Here is a 20,297-nt window from a genome sequence, read left to right as displayed (position 1 = left end):
CAGATAAATGTAAAACAGAACCGGGCCTATTCTACAAATTCATAAACAACAAATTGCAGGTAAAGGATAATATCCAGAGGTTGGAAATGGGAAACAGATTCACGGAAAATGAAAAGGAAATGTGTGAAACATTAAATGAAAAGTTCCAAAGTGTGCTTGTACAAAATGAAATCTTCAGAGAACCAGACACAATAAGAATTCCAGAGAACAACATAGAGCGGATAGAGGTGTCTAGAGATGAAGTGGAAAATATGCTAAAGGAGCTCGGTAAGAACAAAGCAGCTGGCCCAGATGGCGTTTCACCATGGGTTCTGAGAGAATGTGCATCTGAGCTCAGCATTCCACTTCACCTGATCTTTCAGGCATCCCTGTGTACAGGAATCGTAGCAGACGTGTGGAAACAGGCTAACATAGTTCCAATCTACAAAAGTGGCAGCAGGGAAGACCCCCTCAATTATAGACCTGTATCATTGACAAGTGTAATAGTGAAAGTATTGGAAAAGCTAATCAAAACTAAATGGGTAGAACACCTGGAGAGAAATGATATAATATCAGACAGACAGTATGGTTTTCGATCAGGAAGATCCTGTGTATCGAATTTACTCAGTTTCTATGATCGGGCCACAGAGATATTACAGGAAAGAGATGGCTGGGTTGACTGCATCTATCTGGACCTAAAAAAGGCTTTCGACAGAGTTCCACATAAGAGGTTGTTCTGGAAACTGGAAAATATTGGAGGGGTGACAGGTAAGCTTCTATCATGGATGAAAAATTTTCTGACTGATAGAAAAATGAGGGCAGTAATCAGAGGCAATGTATCGGAATGGAGAAATGTCACAAGTGGAGTACCACAGGGTTCAGTTCTTGCACCAGTGATGTTTATTGTGTACATAAATGATCTACCAGTTGGTATACAGAATTATATGAACATGTTTGCTGATGATGCTAAGATAATAGGAAGGATAAGAAATTTAGATGATTGTCATGCCCTTCAAGAAGACCTGGACAAAATAAGTATATGGAGCACCACTTGGCAAATGGAATTTAATGTTAATAAATGTCATGTTATGGAATGTAGAATAGGAGAACATAGACCCCACACAACCTATATATTATGTGAGAAATCTTTAAAGAATTCTGATAAAGAAAGAGATCTAGGAGTGGTTCTAGATAGAAAACTATCACCTGAGGACCACATTAAGAATATTGTGCAAGGAGCCTATGCAATGCTTTCTAACTTCAGAATTGCATTTAAATACATGGATGGCGATATACTAAAGAAATTGTTCATGACTTTTGTTAGGCCAAAGCTAGAATATGCAGCTGTTGTGTGGTGCCCATATCTCAAGAAGCACATCAACAAACTGGAAAAGGTGCAAAGATATGCTACTAAGTGGCTCCCAGAACTGAAGGGCAAGAGCTACGAGGAGAGGTTAGAAGCATTAAATATGCCAAAACTAGAAGACAGAAGAAAAAGAGGTGATATGATCACTACGTACAAAATAGTAACAGGAATTGATAAAATCGACAGGGAAGACTTCCTGAGACCTGGAACTTCAAGAACAAGAGGCCATAGATTTAAACTAGCTAAACACAGATGCCGAAGAAATATAAGAAAATTCACCTTCGCAAATAGAGTGGTAGACGGTTGGAACAAGTTAAGTGAGAAGGTGGTGGAGGCCAAGACCGTCAGTAGTTTCAAAGCGTTATATGACACAGAGTGCTGGGAAGACGGGACACCACGAGCGTAGCTCTCATCCTGTAACTACACTTAGGTAATTACACTTAGGTAATTACCTGTTGATTGACGGTTGAGAGGCGGGACCAAAGAGCCAGAGCTCAACCCCCGCAAGCACAATTAGGTGAGTACAATTATGTGAGTACACACACACACACACACTGAAAATGAACCTAATTGAAGCAGAATGTCTAAATGGGGATGGAAATAAAGAAGATAGAATTTTTTTTTTCTACAAAGTGACAGGGACGGGAAAGCTTGTGAAATGGTACATAAAAACAAGGCAACAAAATCAGTAGTGGAAGGGAGAGTAAAGAGCAAAGGGAAAGGGAACATGTTCCTGAAAATTGTATATACAATGGCACCTCAATTAATGAGTTTAATCCGTTCCAGCACAGAACTCGTCATGTGGAAAACTCGTCTTGCGAAACAACAACAAAACTGTCGTAAAAGGTGTCCGAGAACCAGTGGAAATGCTCGTTACTCGAGGAAAAGCTCATTAGTAGAGACAAATGTTCTGCAAGTGGCTCGCTCGTTACTCGAAATGCTCGTAGATAGAGCCGCTCGTTAATCGAGGTACCAACATAGATGGAGTGAGGTCAAAAACTTTGGAGTTGCAAGATATAATTCAGCTTAAGGTCCCAGATATTGTCACATTATCAGAGACGAAACTCGAAGGAAATATATTAAATGAAGTCGTATTCCTAAGGGGCTATTCAGTTCGGAGACATGACAGGAAAACTAGGAAGGTAGGAGGAGTGGCTGTGCTGGTGAAAGAACACCTGAAGGTAAGAGAGTTAACATTTGAAAACCCTCGAGATATTGACATAATGGCATTGCAGGTCTGGAATCGGGATGATAAGCTGATAATTTTAAATGCATAAAGGCCACCAGCAAGCAACACTTGGACAAGGGACGAACTGGATGACAAACAAGAGGGCCTCATAATGGTCATGAGATATTATTGTACAAGCAGATAAAGATAAATCACGACTGTTGATACTGGGGGACTTCAACTTTAAAGCAATAGACTGGGAGGCCTATGAAGCAAGAACAGAGGACTTTTGGACATGCAGATTTGTGAACCTCATTCTGGAGACATTCTTGTATAAACACATAAAGCAGGCCACAAGGATGAAGGAAGGAGATGTACCGTCAGTACTGGATTTCATCATTCACCAGGAAAGAAGAAGAGATATTTGACATCCAGTGCCTTCCTCCCTTGGGAAAGAGTGATCACGTCCTTATAGACATTAAATATGCTTTAAGATATCATCTAGAAGAAAATGGGGACATTAAAACAGTTGATAAACTTGATTTAAGAAGAGGTCACTATTGGGAACTTCGAAAAAAATTTTAATGAGTGTAATTGGACAGACGTTGCTAGGCAGGGAAGTAAATGAAATGTATGCCAAATTTTGCAAAATATACAATGAAGGCACACAAACATTCATACCAAAACAGAGATGCAAGGCCAGAAAACAGGATTGGTTCAGTAGAAATTGAGAGAGGGCCAGAGACCAAAGGACACAAAAATGAAATCAATATAGGAAGAGGCCAAACCCCCAAACATACCAGCGATACAAAGATGCGAAAAAACAACTATACGGCAGTAAGGAGAGAGGCAGAAAGAAATTTTGAAAAAGGGATAGCGGATAAATGTAAAACAGAACCGGGCCTTTTCTACAAATTCATAAACAACAAATTGCAGGTAAAGGATAATATCCAGAGGTTGAAAATGGGAAACAGATTCGCAGAAAATGGAAAGAAAATGTGTGAAACATTAAACGAAAAGATCCAAAGTGTGTTTGTACAAAAGGAAATTTTTAGAGAACCAGACACAATAAGAATTCCAGAGAACAACATAGAGCGTATAGAGGTGTCTAGAGATGATGTGGAAAATATGCTAAAGGAGCAAAGTAAGGACAAAGCAGTTGGCCCTGATGGAGTTTCACCATGGGTTCTGAGAGAATGTCCATCTGAGCTCAGCATTCCACTTCGCCTGATCTTTCAGGCATCCCTGTGTACAGGAGTCATAACAGACGTGTGGAAAAAGGCTAACATAGTTCTAATCTACAAAAGTGGCAGCAGGGAAGACCCCCTCAATTATAGACTTGTATCATTGACAAGTGTAATAGTGAAATTATTGGACAAAATAATAAAAATTAAATAGGTAGAACACCTGGAGAGAAATGATATAATATCAGACAGACAGTATAGTTTTTGATCTGGAAGATCCGGTGTTTCGAATTTACTCAGTTTCTATGATCGAGCCACAGAGATTTTACAAGAAAGAGATGGTTGGGTTGACTCCATCTATCTGGACCTAAAAAAGGCTTTCGACAGAGTTCCACGTAAGAGGTTGTTCTGGAAACTGGAAAATATTGGAGGGGTGACAGGTAAGCTTCTAACATGGATGAAAAATTTTCTGACTGATAGAAAAATGAGGGCAGTAATCAGAGGCAATGTATCGGACTGGAGAAATATCACAAGTGGAGTACCACAGGGTTCAGTTCTTGCACCAGTGATGTTTATTGTCTACATAAATGATCTACCAGTTGGTATACAGAATTATATGAACATGTTTTCTGATGATTTTCTGATCTCTGATAATAGGAAGGATAAGAACCTTAGATGATTGTCATGCCCTTTAAGAAGACCTGGACAAAATAAGTATATGGAGCACTACTTGGCAAATGGAATTTAATGTTAATAAATGCCATGTTATGGAATGTGAAATAGGAGAACATAGACCCCACACAACCTATATATTATGTAAGAAATCTTTAAAGAATTCTGATAAAGAAAGAGATCTCGGGGTGGTTTTAGATAGAACACTATCACCTGAGGACCACATAAAGAACGTTGTGTGAGGCGCCTATGCCACGCTTTCTAACTTCAGAATTGCTTTTAAATACATGGATGGTGAAATACTAAAGAAATTGTTCACGACTTTTGTTAGGCCAAAGCTAGAATATGCAGCGTTTGTGTGGTGCCCATATCTTAAGAAGCACATCAACAAACTGGAAAAAGTGCAAAGACATGCTACTAAGTGGCTCCCAGAACTGAGGGGTAAGAGCTACGATGAGAGGTTCCAGGGATGAGAGGTCTTCTAGGTTTGGCATTAAATATGCCAAACCTAGAAGACAGAAGAAAAAATAGGTGATATGATCACTAAGTACAAAATAGTATCAAGAATTGATAAAATCGATAGGGAAGATTTCCTGTGACCTGAAACTTCAAGAACAAGAGGTCATAGATTTAAACTAGCTAAACACAGATGCCAAAGAAATATAAGGAAATTCACTGTCACAAACAGAGTGGTAGACAGTTGAAACAAGTTAGGTGAGAAGGTGGTGGAGGCCAAGACCATCAGTAGTTTCAAAGAGTTATATGACAAAGAGTGCTGGGTAGACGGGACACCACGAGTGTAGCTCTCATCCTGTAACTACACTTAGGTAATTAAACACAAACACACACACATACACACACCCAGATAGCGTTTCACCATGGGTTCTGAGAGAATGTGCATCTGAGCTCAGCATTCCACTTCACCTGATCTTTCAGGCATCACTGTGTACAGGAATCGTAGCAGACATGTGGAAACAGGCTAACATAGTTCCAATCTACAAAAGTGGCAGCAGGGAAGACCCCCTCAATTATAGACCTGTATCATTGACAAGTGTAATAGTGAAAGTATTGGAAAAGCTAATCAAAACTAAATGGGTAGAACACCTGGAGAGAAATGATATAATATCAGACAGACAGTATGGTTTTCGATCTGGAAGATCCTGTGTATCGAATTAACTCAGTTTCTATGATCGGGCCACAGAGATATTACAGGAAAGAGATGGTTGGGTTGACTGCATCTATCTGGACCTAAAAAAGGCTTTCGACAGAGTTCCACATAAGAGGTTGTTCTGGAAACTGGAAAATATTGGAGGGGTGACAGGTAAGCTTCTATCATGGATGAAAAATTTTCTGACTTATAGAAAAATGAGGGCAGTAATCAGAGGCAATGTATCGGAATGGAGAAATGTCACAAGTGGAGTACCACAGGGTTCAGTTCTTGCACCAGTGATGTTTATTGTGTACATAAATGATCTACCAGTTGGTATACAGAATTATATGAACATGTTTGCTGATGATGCTAAGATAATAGGAAGGATAAGAAATTTAGATGACTGTCATGCCCTTCAAGAAGACCTGGACAAAATAAGTATATGGAGCACCACTTGGCAAATGGAATTTAATGTTAATAAATGTCATGTTATGGAATGTGGAATAGGAGAACATAGACCCCACACAACCTATATATTATGTGAGAAATCTTTAAAGAATTCTGATAAAGAAAGAGATCTAGGAGTGGTTCTAGATAGAAAACTATCACCTGAGGACCACATAAAGAATATTGTGCAAGGAGCCTATGCTAGGCTTTCTAACTTCAGAATTGCATTTAAATACATGGATGGCGATATACTAAAGAAATTGTTCATGAATTTTGTTAGGCCAAAGCTAGAATATGCAGCTGTTGTGTGGTGCCCATATCTTAAGAAGCACATCAACAAACTGGAAAAGGTGCAAAGACATGCTACGAAGTGGCTCCCAGAACTGAAGGGCAAGAGCTACGAGGAGAGGTTAGAAGCATTAAATATGCCAAAACTAGAAGACAGAAGAAAAAGAGGTGATATGATCACTACGTACAAAATAGTAACAGGAATTGATAAAATCGACAGGGAAGACTTCCTGAGACCTGGAACTTCAAGAACAAGAGGCCATAGATTTAAACTAGCTAAACACAGATGCCGAAGAAATATAAGAAAATTCACCTTCGCAAATAGAGTGGTAGACGGTTGGAACAAGTTAAGTGAGAAGGTGGTGGAGGCCAAGACCGTCAGTAGTTTCAAAGCGTTATATGACAAAGAGTGCTGGGAAGACGGGACACCACGAGCGTAGCTCTCATCCTGTAACTACACTTAGGTAATTACACTTAGGTAATTACACACACACACACACACACACATGCAGTACATGTATGATTAGGTATATATGAATATATTTGCAAAGAATATAAGATCTGGAGAGAACATAAGATCTAAAGAACTGTCAAGCTTAAATATGATGGGCAAAACAAGAGAATGCAGCAAAACAGCTGGGATGTGGAATAAAGGAAAAGCAGACCACACTTAGCCTACAAATTATTTGAAAAGACTAAAAAACTCATGCAAGGTAAAAGACTTATGGAAGGTTCTGCAAATATGCTCTTATGAGAAGACCACAATACTATTCAGGCCAAATTCAGAATTATTTTCAACAAACTGAAGAAAAAAACATGCATTGAATGTAATGAAACACCATTTTCTGAGTGAGCCCCAGAGACTCCCTGAAGCTTTTCGAACTGATAAGTGCTATATTAGTTTGGGTTCATCAGTCACAAAAGTTCTTATGCCTACTGGGAACCACGAGCAAGAACATGGTTTCCTCAGAGAGGTGCAGGGAGCAATGGCCTATGAGAACTTTACATTTAAAGTATGTCATAATTGCCACTGACTGGGAAAGAACCCAGAAAGATAGGCAAATCAAAACAGACCACTGTCTGGGTAACCTAAGCAATGTTCATCCCAAAAGATAAAAATAACTCCCCCAGAGAGAAGCCAAACAGGCAATCCTTTATGCTACTAGCACTTCCACTCATTAGTGCTATGGAGGGGAGGGGGACTGGCAGCCCACCATTCCAGTTTTTGAACGATAAAAAATGCCGACCGGAGGGAGGAAGAGTGTCAGGGATCCTCCTGGGCTCACCCAAAAAATAGTGTTTCATTATATTCAATGCTGGTTTTCTGTGGGGAACCCCATCAGCTCTCTGACGCTAACTACCAAAAGATTAGTTAAAGGAGGGTTGCGCTGCCACCTGGGAGGTGGCAGCACTGCAGGTCTCAATACGAAGAAGAGACAGATGGCCGCGACAGGCGCCCCAAAGCCACACATGGCTGGGAAGGAACCAGAATGTTCACTAGATACCTGGCAACCAGGATCCTGTTTGAACTCCAAAACCCCCGTGCCCGAATGTCTACCCAAGGCCTGTTGCCAAAAACTGCATACTTCCAAACGTCATGGGCACGAAGGTACACCGCAGGCTGGCTGGACTTGATACTGTGAACAACTTGAGACACACGAGCCCTGAAACAGGAAAACCGGACCCACCCAAAGAGCATCTACCGCCACAGAACCAGTAGCCTGCAGGTAGCGGTGTAAAGTCGCCACCATATATAACACGTGATGCATTCCCTGCCTAAGCAACCAGGCATCTACTAACAACGAACCCCTCCGGAAGCCTGCCGTCTCATTCTTCGCCAGAAAAGAAGAAGGCTGCAAACAAAATGACTACCTGGACCAAACTAACAGAACTACCAGCATCAGAAGAGAGCATGAAGCTCCCCAATTTGTGCCCCAGAGACCAAGGCCAACAAAAACAAGACCTTCCAAAACTAATCCCTAACCGAAGGGATCACAATAAAGTGAGAAGAAAGAAAAGAAAAAACATCGTCTGAAGACCAAGAAGGCTCAGGTGGCACACAAGCAGGCCGAAAGTGTAAAAAATGCATGAGAAAGCTTTGAAAATGGAGTGGAAGCAACATCTATCTCAAATGCAAGTTGGAGCAGCTCTGCCAACACCATGCGATAACAGGCGATAGTATTAGGCATGAAATACTGATCCAGAAAAAGCAAAGAGAGAAAGGACAAAACAACCTGGTCCAAAATCAACAAAAGCCTTCGAAAAGAAAAAAAGTGACGGAAAGACCGCCAAGAAACTTCATACTGTCACTGGGAAGAAGATCGCAGATGGGACACCATCAAAGAAGCCACCTGATCACCATATAAATGGTGATACGCACGTGTTAGAAACACAAGACGTGTAGTGCAGAGCAGTAGGGTGAATGAGCGAGGGACTTCACTGGCCCAACCTGCTGAAAGAGGTGGAGCCGCAGAAAAACTGCCTGTGTTTGGACACTGAGTAAGCAGTGCCTGAAACCAAGGCTAGGCCTGCCACCAAGGAACCTGGAGAACCACTCACTTCCGATATGAATCCAGCCAAACCAGAACACGGAGCAACAGCTGGACCGGGGAAAAGAGGGGCAAGAACTCCCTCCTCAACAAATCCTGCTGAAAAGCATTTTTTGCAAGGGCCTCACAGTCGGGAAATGGTGCCACATACAATGGGACAAGCTAAGACCACGCTGATGTGAAGAGGTCCACCTATGGGTGCTCGAATGTCCAACATAGCTAAAGGAAGGATGCAGAGTCAACCGTCCACTCTGTGGAAAGAGGAATGAAGCTCAACAGGTCGTATACCAGGACAATGGGCACACCCGGAATGTGAAAAGGCGCAGAGAGCTAAATCCCAAGAACTCGGCAGAAAAGCTACCTGAAGCAAGCAGCCCCCAAGTCCATGGACCGCAAAGACCTCCCCACGGTTGCGACAATGAACCACAGGGGTGCAATCTGAATGGAGCCAGAACAAAAAGCGTTGAGGAAATGCAAAAGCCTGTCAATAAAGCGAGGCCAGAGAAGACATAATGACACCAGGCACATCAGTCAACAAACCGAGAGGTGGAGTGGCCAGCTCGCCTGAGCAGACTCCCCCTCCCCCACCCCCATGTCCAGGGAGGAGGGGGCGCGCTAGTTGGATAACGATTTGCTTGCTCCATTGTTTTCTTTTGGGAGGGGGAGAGTTCTTTGGCTCTGTTCAGACATGGCTGCAATTTTTAACCAGTTGGGGGTTTGTATTGTTTCGCCTACCTTTCTGGTGGTATCCCCAGTTGATGGCAGGCATGGCAAACTCTAAATGTAGAGAGCTCATATGGCCATTGCTCCCTGCGCCTCTTTAAGTGGACTAGGTTTTGGTTCTGGTCTCCGGTAGGCACACAGAACTCTAAGGACTGATGACACCAAACTCATATGGCACATGTCAGTTTGGATAGCTTCAGGGAGCCGACGAGGCTCCCCACAGAAAAACTGAGGAAAAAAGCAATGAAAGGAAATAGGAAGAGACAAATATATGACCAATATGACAAAATATAAATAGAAAATATATAACCAATAAGAGAAAATAGGAAGAGAAGAATATGAGACAAAACAAATATCCAAAGAACAGTTTAATGCATGGGAATGTGTAGAGATCATTAACTGTAGCAGTACTATTAGTCAAGCTAAACAAGTGGATAATGCTTGAGAGAAGAATCACTTTGTTCACATCTCTCACAGTAACACTTCTGTAGTCATTATAAACTAATAGTTATTAATTTTATAGTACTAATGACATTTATGCAAAATTAAAACAAAACTATTATGAAAGGAAATTACTGGTTTTTGTAGCTCACACACCAATCAAGCATAAATAAAAATTACATATAAAACCAATCATTAATTAAAAAAAAAAGTCCACACCAAAGTTAATGTATGCTGTATAATACTGATAATTTACAGCTGACTTGTTTAATCAAATTTAGATACATGATCAAATATATGCACAAGTGTGTTACTTGTGCATTATTTGCATCAATACCTCTCCTGAACATGTACATAGTCACAGGGAATTGTATCACTTGTACTCAACAGGGACAGTGGGCAGTTTTCACTTAGAAAGAATTGGTGAAATTCAAATTTAAATACTTTGGACAAGTCTCCAGCCACTGTTTTTAATTAGCAACTGAAAGATAATTGCAATACTATCAGGAGCAGGGGCCTCCATAATGGCAAAGGACACACATGCCAGGGGCATCATGGATACTGATGCCTCAATGTCATTACTTACAAAATGCACATTTGACAATGAAGTTACTCCATGGGTTCCTATGCCTCATGAAGTCCCTTCTGCAGAGAAAACCACACTGGACTTTACAGTGTTTTTTCATCAAATTAGCAATAGGTCAGTATGTGTTTGCAAAGGTTGAGGGTCCTTGTTTGATTCCTGCTTGATGGGGTTCTGGAACTTGTTTTACTCTTCAGGATTGGCTCAAGGACAGGCTTGACTTGTGAGAGCTTGGTCCAACAGGCTGTTGCTTTGAGCGGCCTGCAGGCCCACATATCCAGCACAGCCCAGTTGGTCCGGCACTTCTTGAAGAAAACTATCTAGTTTTCTCTTGATGTCCACAGTTGTTCCGGCAATATTTCTTATACTAGTACACGCTGGGAGGATGTTGAACAACTGTGGACCTCTGATGTTTATACAGTGTTCTCTTATTGCGCCTATGGCACCCCTGTTCTTCACTGGTTTCATTCTGCATTTTCTTCCATATTGTTCACTCCAGGATATTTTTATTTTATTGTGTAGATTTGGGACCCGGCCCTCCAGTATTTTCCACATGTTCATTATTTGATATCTCTCTTTCTTGTCTCCTTTCTATTGAGTACATTTGGATAATTTTGGAGACTATCCCAATAATTTAGGTGCTTTATTGCACCTAAATATGTATGTATGCCATATATGTTCTCTGTATTCCCTCTATTTCAGTAATCTCTCCTGCTCTGAAGGGGAAAGTGAGTACTGAGCAGTACTCAAGATCGGACAGCACAAGTTAGTTGAATAGTACAACCATTGTGATGGGATCCCTGGATTTGAAAGTTCTCGTAATCCATCCTATCATATTTCTGGATAAAATATTTGCTTGGTTATGCTCCCTAAACGTTAGATCGTCAAACATCATTATTCCCAAATCCTTTACATGCTGCTTCCCTACTACAGGCAGATTTGATTGTGTTTAGTACCCTGTATTATGTTTAAGGTTCTCATTTTTACCATTCCTGAGTACCTGGAATTCATCAAAGTTAAACATCATGTTATTTTCAGCTGCTCAGTTAAAAACTTTATTAATATCTGCTTGTAGACTTTCAATGTCTTCAGCAGAGGTAATTTTCATGCTGATTTTTGTGTCATCTACAAAAGATGATACGAAGCTGTGACTTGTACTTTTGTCTATCTGATATGAGAGAAAGGAAAAGCAGTGGTGAAGGGACAGTACTCTGAGGTATAGAGCTTTTAACTACACTTGGACTCAATTTAATTTGGTTGACTGTTACTCTGTGTTCCGTTCAACAGAAAATTGAGTATCCACTGTCCTACCTTACCAGTTATTCCTATTGATCTCATTTTATGTGCTATCATGGTCACATTCATAAAATGCCTTTGTAAAGTCAATATATACTACATCTGCATTTTGTTTTTCTTCTAATGCCTCAGTGATTTTGTCGTAGTGGTGAAGTAGCTGTGAGAGGCATGATCTTCCCACTCTTAATCCATGTTGGCCTGGGTTGTAGAGGTCATTGGTCTCCATGAAACTGGAGACCTGACTCCTGATCACTCTCAAATACTTTTATTATGTGGGGCGTTAGCGCAACTGGTCTATAATTCTTTGCCAGTGCTTTGGTCCCTCACTTGTGTAGAGGGAATATGTCTGCTGATCTAAGCACATCTGGTATCTCCCCCATGTCCAAGCTCTTCCTCCACACTATATTCAGTGCCTGTGCTACTGGCACTTTGCATTTCTTTATAAATATTGAATTTATGAATATTGAATTCAATAAATATTGAATAGGGTGTATGCAAAGTTTGCCAGGACCCTCCCTGATCGGATATTGTTCCACATTATTGTTCCATTGTCCTGCATCTGGCGTACAGGACACCTTAACCACTCCACCAACACGACCAGACAAAAGGAGGTTATAGCCATAGCTATTTGAACCACCCCCCCGCCGGCACTCTTTTGGTAATCTTGGGCATAGTATCAAATCAAATTTATCAAATCACCTCATTCTTTGGGGCACACGTGAGGAACACAAATGCGAACAAGCCTGAATGATCCCCAGGACTATATGCAACTGAAAATAGAGTGCCGGCGAGGGGGGTGGTTCAAATAGCTTCGGCTATCACCTCCTTTTGTCCAGTCGTGTTGGTCGAGTGGTTAAGGTGTCCTGTACGCCACATGCAGAGTGCTCCTGGCAGTATGGGTTCGAGTCACTTCTGGGGTATGAGTTTTCAGTTGCATATAGTCCTGGGGACCATTCAGGCTTGTTCGCATTTGTGTTCCTCACGTGTGCCCCAAAGAATGAGGTGATTTGATAAAATACTATGCCCAAGATTACCAACAGAATGACGGCGGGGGATGGGGGGGTGGTTCAAATAGCTTCGGCTATCACCTCCTTTTGTCTGGTCGTGTTACCTTGAGGTGCTTCCGGGGCTTAGCGTCCCCGCGGCCCGGTCGTCGACCAGGCCTTGTTGGTCAGGTGGTAAAGGTGTCCTGTACGCCAGATGCAGAGTGCTCCTGGCAGTATGGGTTCGAGTCACTTCTGGGGTGTGAGTTTTCAGTTGCATATAGTCCTGGGGACCAATCAGGCTTGTTCGCATTTGTGTTCCTCACGTGTGCCCCAAAGAATGAGGTGATTTGATAAAATACTATGCCAAAGATTACCAACAGAGTGCCGGAAGGGGGGTGGTTCAAATAGCTTCAGCTATCACTTCCTTTTGTCCGGTCGTGTCGGTCGAGTGGTTAAGGTGTCCTGTATGCCAGATGCAGAGTGCTCCTGGCAGTATGGGTTCTAGTTTTCAGTTATTTATATATATATATATATATATATATATATATATATATATGTCGTACCTAGTAGCCAGAACGCACTTCTCAGCCTACTATGCAAGGCCCGATTTGCCTAATAAGCCAAGTTTTCATGACTTAATTGTTTTTCGTCTACCTAACCTACCTAACCTAACCTAACTTTTTCTGCTACCTAACCTAACCTAACCTATAAAGATAGGTTAGGTTAGGTTAGGTTAGGTAGGGTTGGTTAGGTTCGGTCATATATCTACAGTACGTTAATTTTAATTCCAATAAAAAAAAATTGACCTCATACATAATGAAATGGGTAGCTTTATCATTTCATAAGAAAAAAATTAGAGAAAATATATTAATTCAGGAAAACTTGGCTTATTAGGCAAATCGGGCCTTGCCTATTAGGCTGAGAAGTGCGTTCTGGCTACTAGATACGACATATATATATATATATATATATATATATATATATATTATTTATTTATAAATGATAATGAACCACTAAGTAATTTTGGTGGGTGTGATAATGAAATCCAAGGACAATACAGAGCCACACACTATGAGCAGACAATGTCACCTAATGCAGGAAAATTTCTTTCATACAGTGTCCAGAAGATGGCCATGGGTACATCATCACACAGTACCCTGTATTATTTAGTCACTAGGAACTGATGTGGCTCCATGAGACCTCTAGGTGGAGAGTGAAACTGTAATAGAAATTTCCAAGATGGAAATGATGTACACCCAACAAGACACTACATCAACACCACTGAATGATAAAAAAAAAAGAGGTCTTACCATCGATTGGTATGGCCTGCAATAGATGAGGTAAAGTGAAACTGACCCCAACCCTTAGAATGCTAACTCTTGTGGACCTCAGTAAGGGATCTTTCCTTCGGCCAAGGGTCTAACATAGAATTAGATTTTTAGAAGAAGCATTCTTCTGCCACAGATTCAGACACAACTGCTTTACAGCATATCTCAACTGTTTCCAACTGTTTCCTACTGCCCATGAGACCCTAAGTAGGAAGATATGGTAGAGCATCTTCAAAACTGCTGAAAATTTTACTTGGTGGAAATGAGAATACAGTGCGCTATCAGATGTTTACAAATCTTGTACCTCACTGTTTGTGATCCTCTTGACAAGCTGGTGCAAGGGATGACAACACCAGTCATCAGATGACTTACACCCCCTTTTAAAATAATTTGGATCCAAGTATCCAGTGTATATCCAATCCATGAATTAGCACTGCCCCTTCCCCCCTAAATAAACGACAGTAACATACACAAATGTGTGTGCATATACTAAACATGCATGCACTCCTCTAACATTGCCATGAGGAAGTTTAAAGAGTGTGTTTTTGACTAACATAAACGTTGCTTTAAGTGATAGTGAAATCGTTATCATTCACTGCTAATTTCTTTATGCCAAGCAGTTTACATCACATTGGTAAATGTGATATACTGTAAATAATTATAAATTTAATTAGAAAAAAAATAATTTATCCAAATAATAAATATATTTATACAGAATGAATATGAAAATTAGCATACAACTACAATATAGTATATAGATTTCCAACTGAATCATATAGTAAATAATCAGTATTATACTTAGTAAGACAGAATTATTTGATCTATAATAGCCATAAACTAATTCTGTGCTCAAAACATCAATCCATACAGAGAATGGTGAAATATTACAAAGCAATTCATGACCTTACCTCATTGATCTCCAAGAGGTCACCTGTTCTGGGGTCAATGACATCCCCATAACTGCGACCTGCTATGGAACACTTGTTGAATGCCATGATGTTCTGTCAATGAGAACAATAAATTTATGCAGATACCTTTATTACTGAGTATGATTACCTATTTTAAATTTCTAGTGTAGTACTATCTCAACATTAATAAGGGAATAAAAAAGAAAAAACATAAACAGGGAAAACTGTACAATAATTATTACAAGGGTGATATGGATAAAAACAAAGCAACCCAACATGTGGTGGTTGAGTGCGAGTGTAGCCAAATAGTATTGGGAGAAAGAAGGACCCTGCTGACTACCTCTACAGCATTACTTCTATCAGCAACTGAAGTTGATCTCCTTACTTGTGACAGTTGGGAATTCAGTGTCTTGAAATGTGCAGGATTGTGCAAGTTAGGGCACTGGAATGGATTCGTCGCCTGGTCAGCACAGGATGCCTAAGCACTCATGTGCAAAGTCTTTGCATGAGGCCAGGACAACAGTGTGGGGGGTATCATCTGATAGCCCCTAATGTAAGCAGATCATTAACACCACGGTGACCGTCGTAGGCCATCATTGCAAGCTCCTACAAGTGCCAGTATTTAAGCATTTGGGTATGTGTGTACACAGAGCAGCAGCTAGTAGAGAGTTGGTGTGGCCAATGAAGCTTGGACAGAGATGTGGGGATTCTAATCTGTGGGGACCTGCCTGAGGTGGGTGTGCTCAGGTCACCCAACATATGTAAGAATATAAACCACTGAACAAGCTTTGAGAACCTTCTAAAACATTTTCCTTGTAAGCATAGAGGCTGCTCTGTGATTGGTTAAGATAAGAAAAAAGCCATCTGATTGGGTTATGCATGCCTGTGTCGCTACACAAAGGCGAGTGTCCACCACCCTCAAGGTGGGTGGATAGGAAGTGATTCTGTAACTGGAAGGTCTAGAGTGTGGAGGCTCTCTGTAATTGTGCTGACCTTGGCTAAGGTCCTACAGAGAATGCATCCCACCTGACAGAGGGTTTCACTTCCCACCTGGAAGTAAAACCCTCTGTTAATGTAATGTACCTGTGTGTAACAGTGTTACTTTAGTTTGATAAATTTGTGTTAAATTACACATGTTATAATTAAACCATTTCCCCTTACTAAGTCTCACATAAGACTGCCATATGACTCCCATATTCACGTAATTGTTCTTGACACATTTCAAGGGGGTAGAGCTGCTTTACAGCCTTACATCTTTTATAAATCTGACGTACTGAACCCCCCTAGCATTCTATGCCTTCTAGAGATCTTCGTTTGGGCAGGAAGATACCTGACCATAAGATTTCGATATACAGTAGTGGAAAAGATTATATCTTTGGGCTATTATCTCAGCCACTGGAATAGCAGTATCTTCTTGTTAGCTCTTTTGGGAACTCAATGTGGACTGTTGCAAGTGCCACAAGTAACTGCAGGTCCTCTGAGAAATCCTAGATATTACACTACAGGTACTTAGATGAATTTGGTTAAAATTATCTAACCTATTTTTTCTTGCAGAACTATTAAAAAAGTTCCCTATTAACTTCAGGATATGGATACCTGATATGCATATGGATACCTGATATGGATATGGATACCTGATCAACCAAGCTGTGATTCATACATCAGGCTGCGAGCAGCCACGTCCAACAGCCTGGTTGACTAGACCAGCAACCAGGAAGCCTGGGGCCAGATTCACGAAAGCACTTACGCAAGTACTTGCGAACGTGTACATCTTTTCTCAATCTTTGACGGCTTTGGTTACATTTATTAAACAGTTTACAAGCATGAAAACTTGTCAATCAACTGTTGTTATTGTTATAAACAGCCTCCTGGTGCTTCGGAGCTCATTAACTGTTTAATAATTGTAAACAAAGTCGCCAAAGATTGAGGAAAGATTTACACGTTCGTAAGTGTTTGTGTAAGTGCTTTCGTGAATCTGGCTCCTGGTCGAGGACTGGGCCTTGGGGACATTGAGCCCCGAAATCATCACAAGATAACCACAAAGTTACCTTGCAGGTATTCAGGAGAGAGCATGAATTAGAAACATTTTAGAAGTTACTTCATAATTCTATTAAAATACCCTCTACTACCCCCCCCCCCCTTTCAGAGAACTCACATATTAATTAGTCTCATCTGGCTGCTGATTTTAGAATACACTTTTTGAGAGTGGACCTAACATTGGCAGGTGTTGGTTGGAAATTCCAGACAGATATTTTAACACTTTCGCGCTCTCGGCGCTCAAAAAAAAAACAATACCCCAGATGCTTTCGGCACTTCGCGCGCCTACGCGGTAAGACCGAAAAAGTGTACACTCTTTTGACTGTCCTGACAATAATTGAAGGCGCACGTATTTAAATTTGGTATCACTGTGTTCGCAATGCAATTGTCTATAAGAGCATACCTATAAAATGCCGCCCAAGCATAAGGAGTATCAACACCAAATAAAAAACTATGCAGATCACTCGCCGAGAGCGCCAAACAGCAACAAAATGTTTCCACTCTCTTAATGGTTGCGAAGCCTACAGTTGTCCTACATCGCTAATTTTGGTATCATTGGAATCGCAATAAAATTCTCTACACGGACATATGCATATGAATGTTTAATATAGGTAATTGCCCACCCGCAAGAGTGTGTGAAGTGGAGAGTAGTTAGCCGCGAGCGCACTGGCGAAAACACAGGGGGGAAATCATGCTTGGAAAGTTTATACGTTTCCTGACCCTACTTTTTTATGTACGTATTTCTTTTTTATACCAATGTGTTCGCAATAAAATTTTCTATAAGATGAACTGTATAACATCTGTACAAAGCATGTGTAAGAGACGCGCCAAATATAGAACCACGTCGCTCAGTATGCGTTCGCGGCAGAAACGAACGCATTGTTTTCGTTCGTTTGATGTTTGTCATGTTTATACTTGTTGAAACATTTTATAATTTGTATGACAGTGATCGCAGTAAAATTCCCTACACAGACATATACATAACACATACAAATATTTCCCACGTGTTGGATATATCAACGGCTAAAGGGAACCCACTGCCACACGCTCGCCACACCCCCAAACATGCTTTGTGTATTTTGTTTTTTACTCATAGAAGTTTATGTGATATAATATTCATTCTGGTACCAAAAAATTTGCAAATAAATTCTCTACAAAACAAAAGTATCCCCATCCATTTCGGTTAAAAAATGGAATTTATAGAAATATTTTTTCGATGGACGAGAAAAGTAGGCTGTTATGCGGAATCGTAAGAAAAAACGGCGACGAGTTATCTCTAATCTAAAGCGCGAAAGAGGTTAACAATTTATACTTTTCTGTTAACTGTGCAACAATTAGTTAACTATGTTATGACTTTTTTTTTTACCTTTATTGATTTGTTACCATTTCATTATCAGCAAACCTTATGCAAAGAATCAAAATGTTTTGTGAAGGAAGAACCTAGACACAGGCAACATTCCTTTCAACTAAAATCCTTTGTTGTGATTCTTCTGTTTCAGCCCTATACTCTTCTTCATTCTATATGGGGCTAAACAAAATTTGTATTTAATTTTGTAATTTTCTTTATATCTATGAGTACAGTAATAATCTATTCTTTTCAATGTTATCATTTTAAAAAGATAATTCCTCTCCATTTTTAAATAAAAAATATGGTCCAAGCAACTCAATATTAGTAAATTAATATTCCTAGATACAAAAAAATCATTATAATTACAATCACTACAAATAATTGCCAAGAAATTGTTAGGTATTTTAGCTATAAAATAAATCTTGACTATTTTTCACCCCACACTTAATTGTGTTCTTTCCATAATATGAAAAATCATTTCAAATATTTAGTAGATATTACAGAAATAAAGAAAATAGAATGTAAATACAATTTGTTTTTGAGCCTAAGAAACTCAATACCAGGCTATAAATGTTCCAAATGTAGTTATTATAATTCTCATAAAAAAACCAGCATTGTATGTAATGAAACGCCATTTTTGGGGGGAGACCCAGAGGCTCACCAGAGCTATCTATCTCTTTCTGGCATCAAAGTGCATGGAGTTTTTACCTACTAAGGACCACGAGCCAGAACCTGACCCTCAGAGAGGCGTGAGGAGCAATGGCCTATAGAAACCCTCGTGTGGTTGGAAGCATTTTGCCTGCCATCGACCAGGACTGGCACCCAGAAAGGTAGGTGCCTGAAAACAAACCGCTATTCTAGTGAAAATATTGCTACCGAAAGTCGAACGAGTGGACAGAACTCCCCAAATGAAAATTAGCAAATTAACATGATGTCATTACAGTACATTGCTGCGCTGCAGTCTGCACAACCCCTCCTCCTTAGGAGGGGGATGGGGAAGCCCCAGATCCCGTGCCGGCAATCCAACCGCTAGTTCTTAGGCTGGATGTCGAAAAGACGAAAAAACACCGCCGACCGGAGGGCGGGAGGAATGCCGAGGAGCCTCCGGTTCTCACCTGGAAAATGGAGTTTCATTACATTCATTGCTGGTTTTCTGGGGGGTAAGCCCCATTGGCTATCCGGAGTTACCTCACCAAAGATAAGGAAAAGAGGGGAAGGACCCGGGAGGCAGATGCCATGCGCCCTAACTCAAAAACAAATCAACTAGCAAACTGAAGGACCCTACAGAAAACCCAGGAGACCCGAACCCCTGATCAGAAATGAAAGAAGGGAACCCCAGGCAATCCAAAGTGCCCCCAGAGTCATAGAGGCCAAGACGCACAGAAAACAGCAGAGTTGCAACCGAACACAACACATGATGCACCCCCGGCCCAACCAACCAAACATCAAGAACCCAAGGACCCCTCTGGAAAGCAGCAGACCCATGAATTGCCAAAAAAAAGGAGACTTCTGCAAACGAACAGAACAACCACCAGAACCAAACGAGCAGAAAAACTCCTGCGCCGGAGGAGAGCCTGAAGCGCCCCGAACCAACCCCCAGAGGCCAACGCCCACAGGAAAAAGAAACCAGAAAAAACAACCCTGAACCAAAGGGGCCACGACAAACCGAAGGGAGAAGAGAAGAAGAGACCACCCGGTCCAATGACCAGGACGGCACCGGAGGAGCATAAGCAGGTCGAAGGCGAAACAACACACGAGACAGCTGTTGGAACGAAGCAGAAGTGATATCAATACTGAACACAAGCTGAAGCTGCTCCGCCAGCACTGCACGATACGAGGCAACA

General features: G+C 40.9%; 1 protein-coding gene across 8 annotated transcripts in view; it reads right to left on the bottom strand.

Annotated features, from left to right (window-relative positions):
* The window catches only part of ATP8B (ATPase phospholipid transporting 8B), a 405,277-nt gene that overhangs the window by 149,976 nt on the left and 235,004 nt on the right, over nucleotides 1-20,297 (bottom strand). For all 8 annotated transcript variants that reach the window (XM_069331137.1, XM_069331131.1, XM_069331133.1 and 5 more), the window contains one exon: nucleotides 15,069-15,161. In XM_069331137.1, the coding sequence (XP_069187238.1) occupies nucleotides 15,069-15,161 (93 nt within the window). The remainder of the gene's footprint in view (nucleotides 1-15,068; nucleotides 15,162-20,297) is intronic.

The sequence above is a fragment of the Procambarus clarkii genome, chromosome 25, assembly GCF_040958095.1.
Source record: "Procambarus clarkii isolate CNS0578487 chromosome 25, FALCON_Pclarkii_2.0, whole genome shotgun sequence".
Taxonomy (NCBI): Eukaryota; Metazoa; Arthropoda; class Malacostraca; order Decapoda; family Cambaridae; genus Procambarus; species Procambarus clarkii.
The sequence above is the reverse complement of the archived record's forward strand: the minus strand, read 5'-3'. Positions and strand labels throughout refer to the sequence as shown.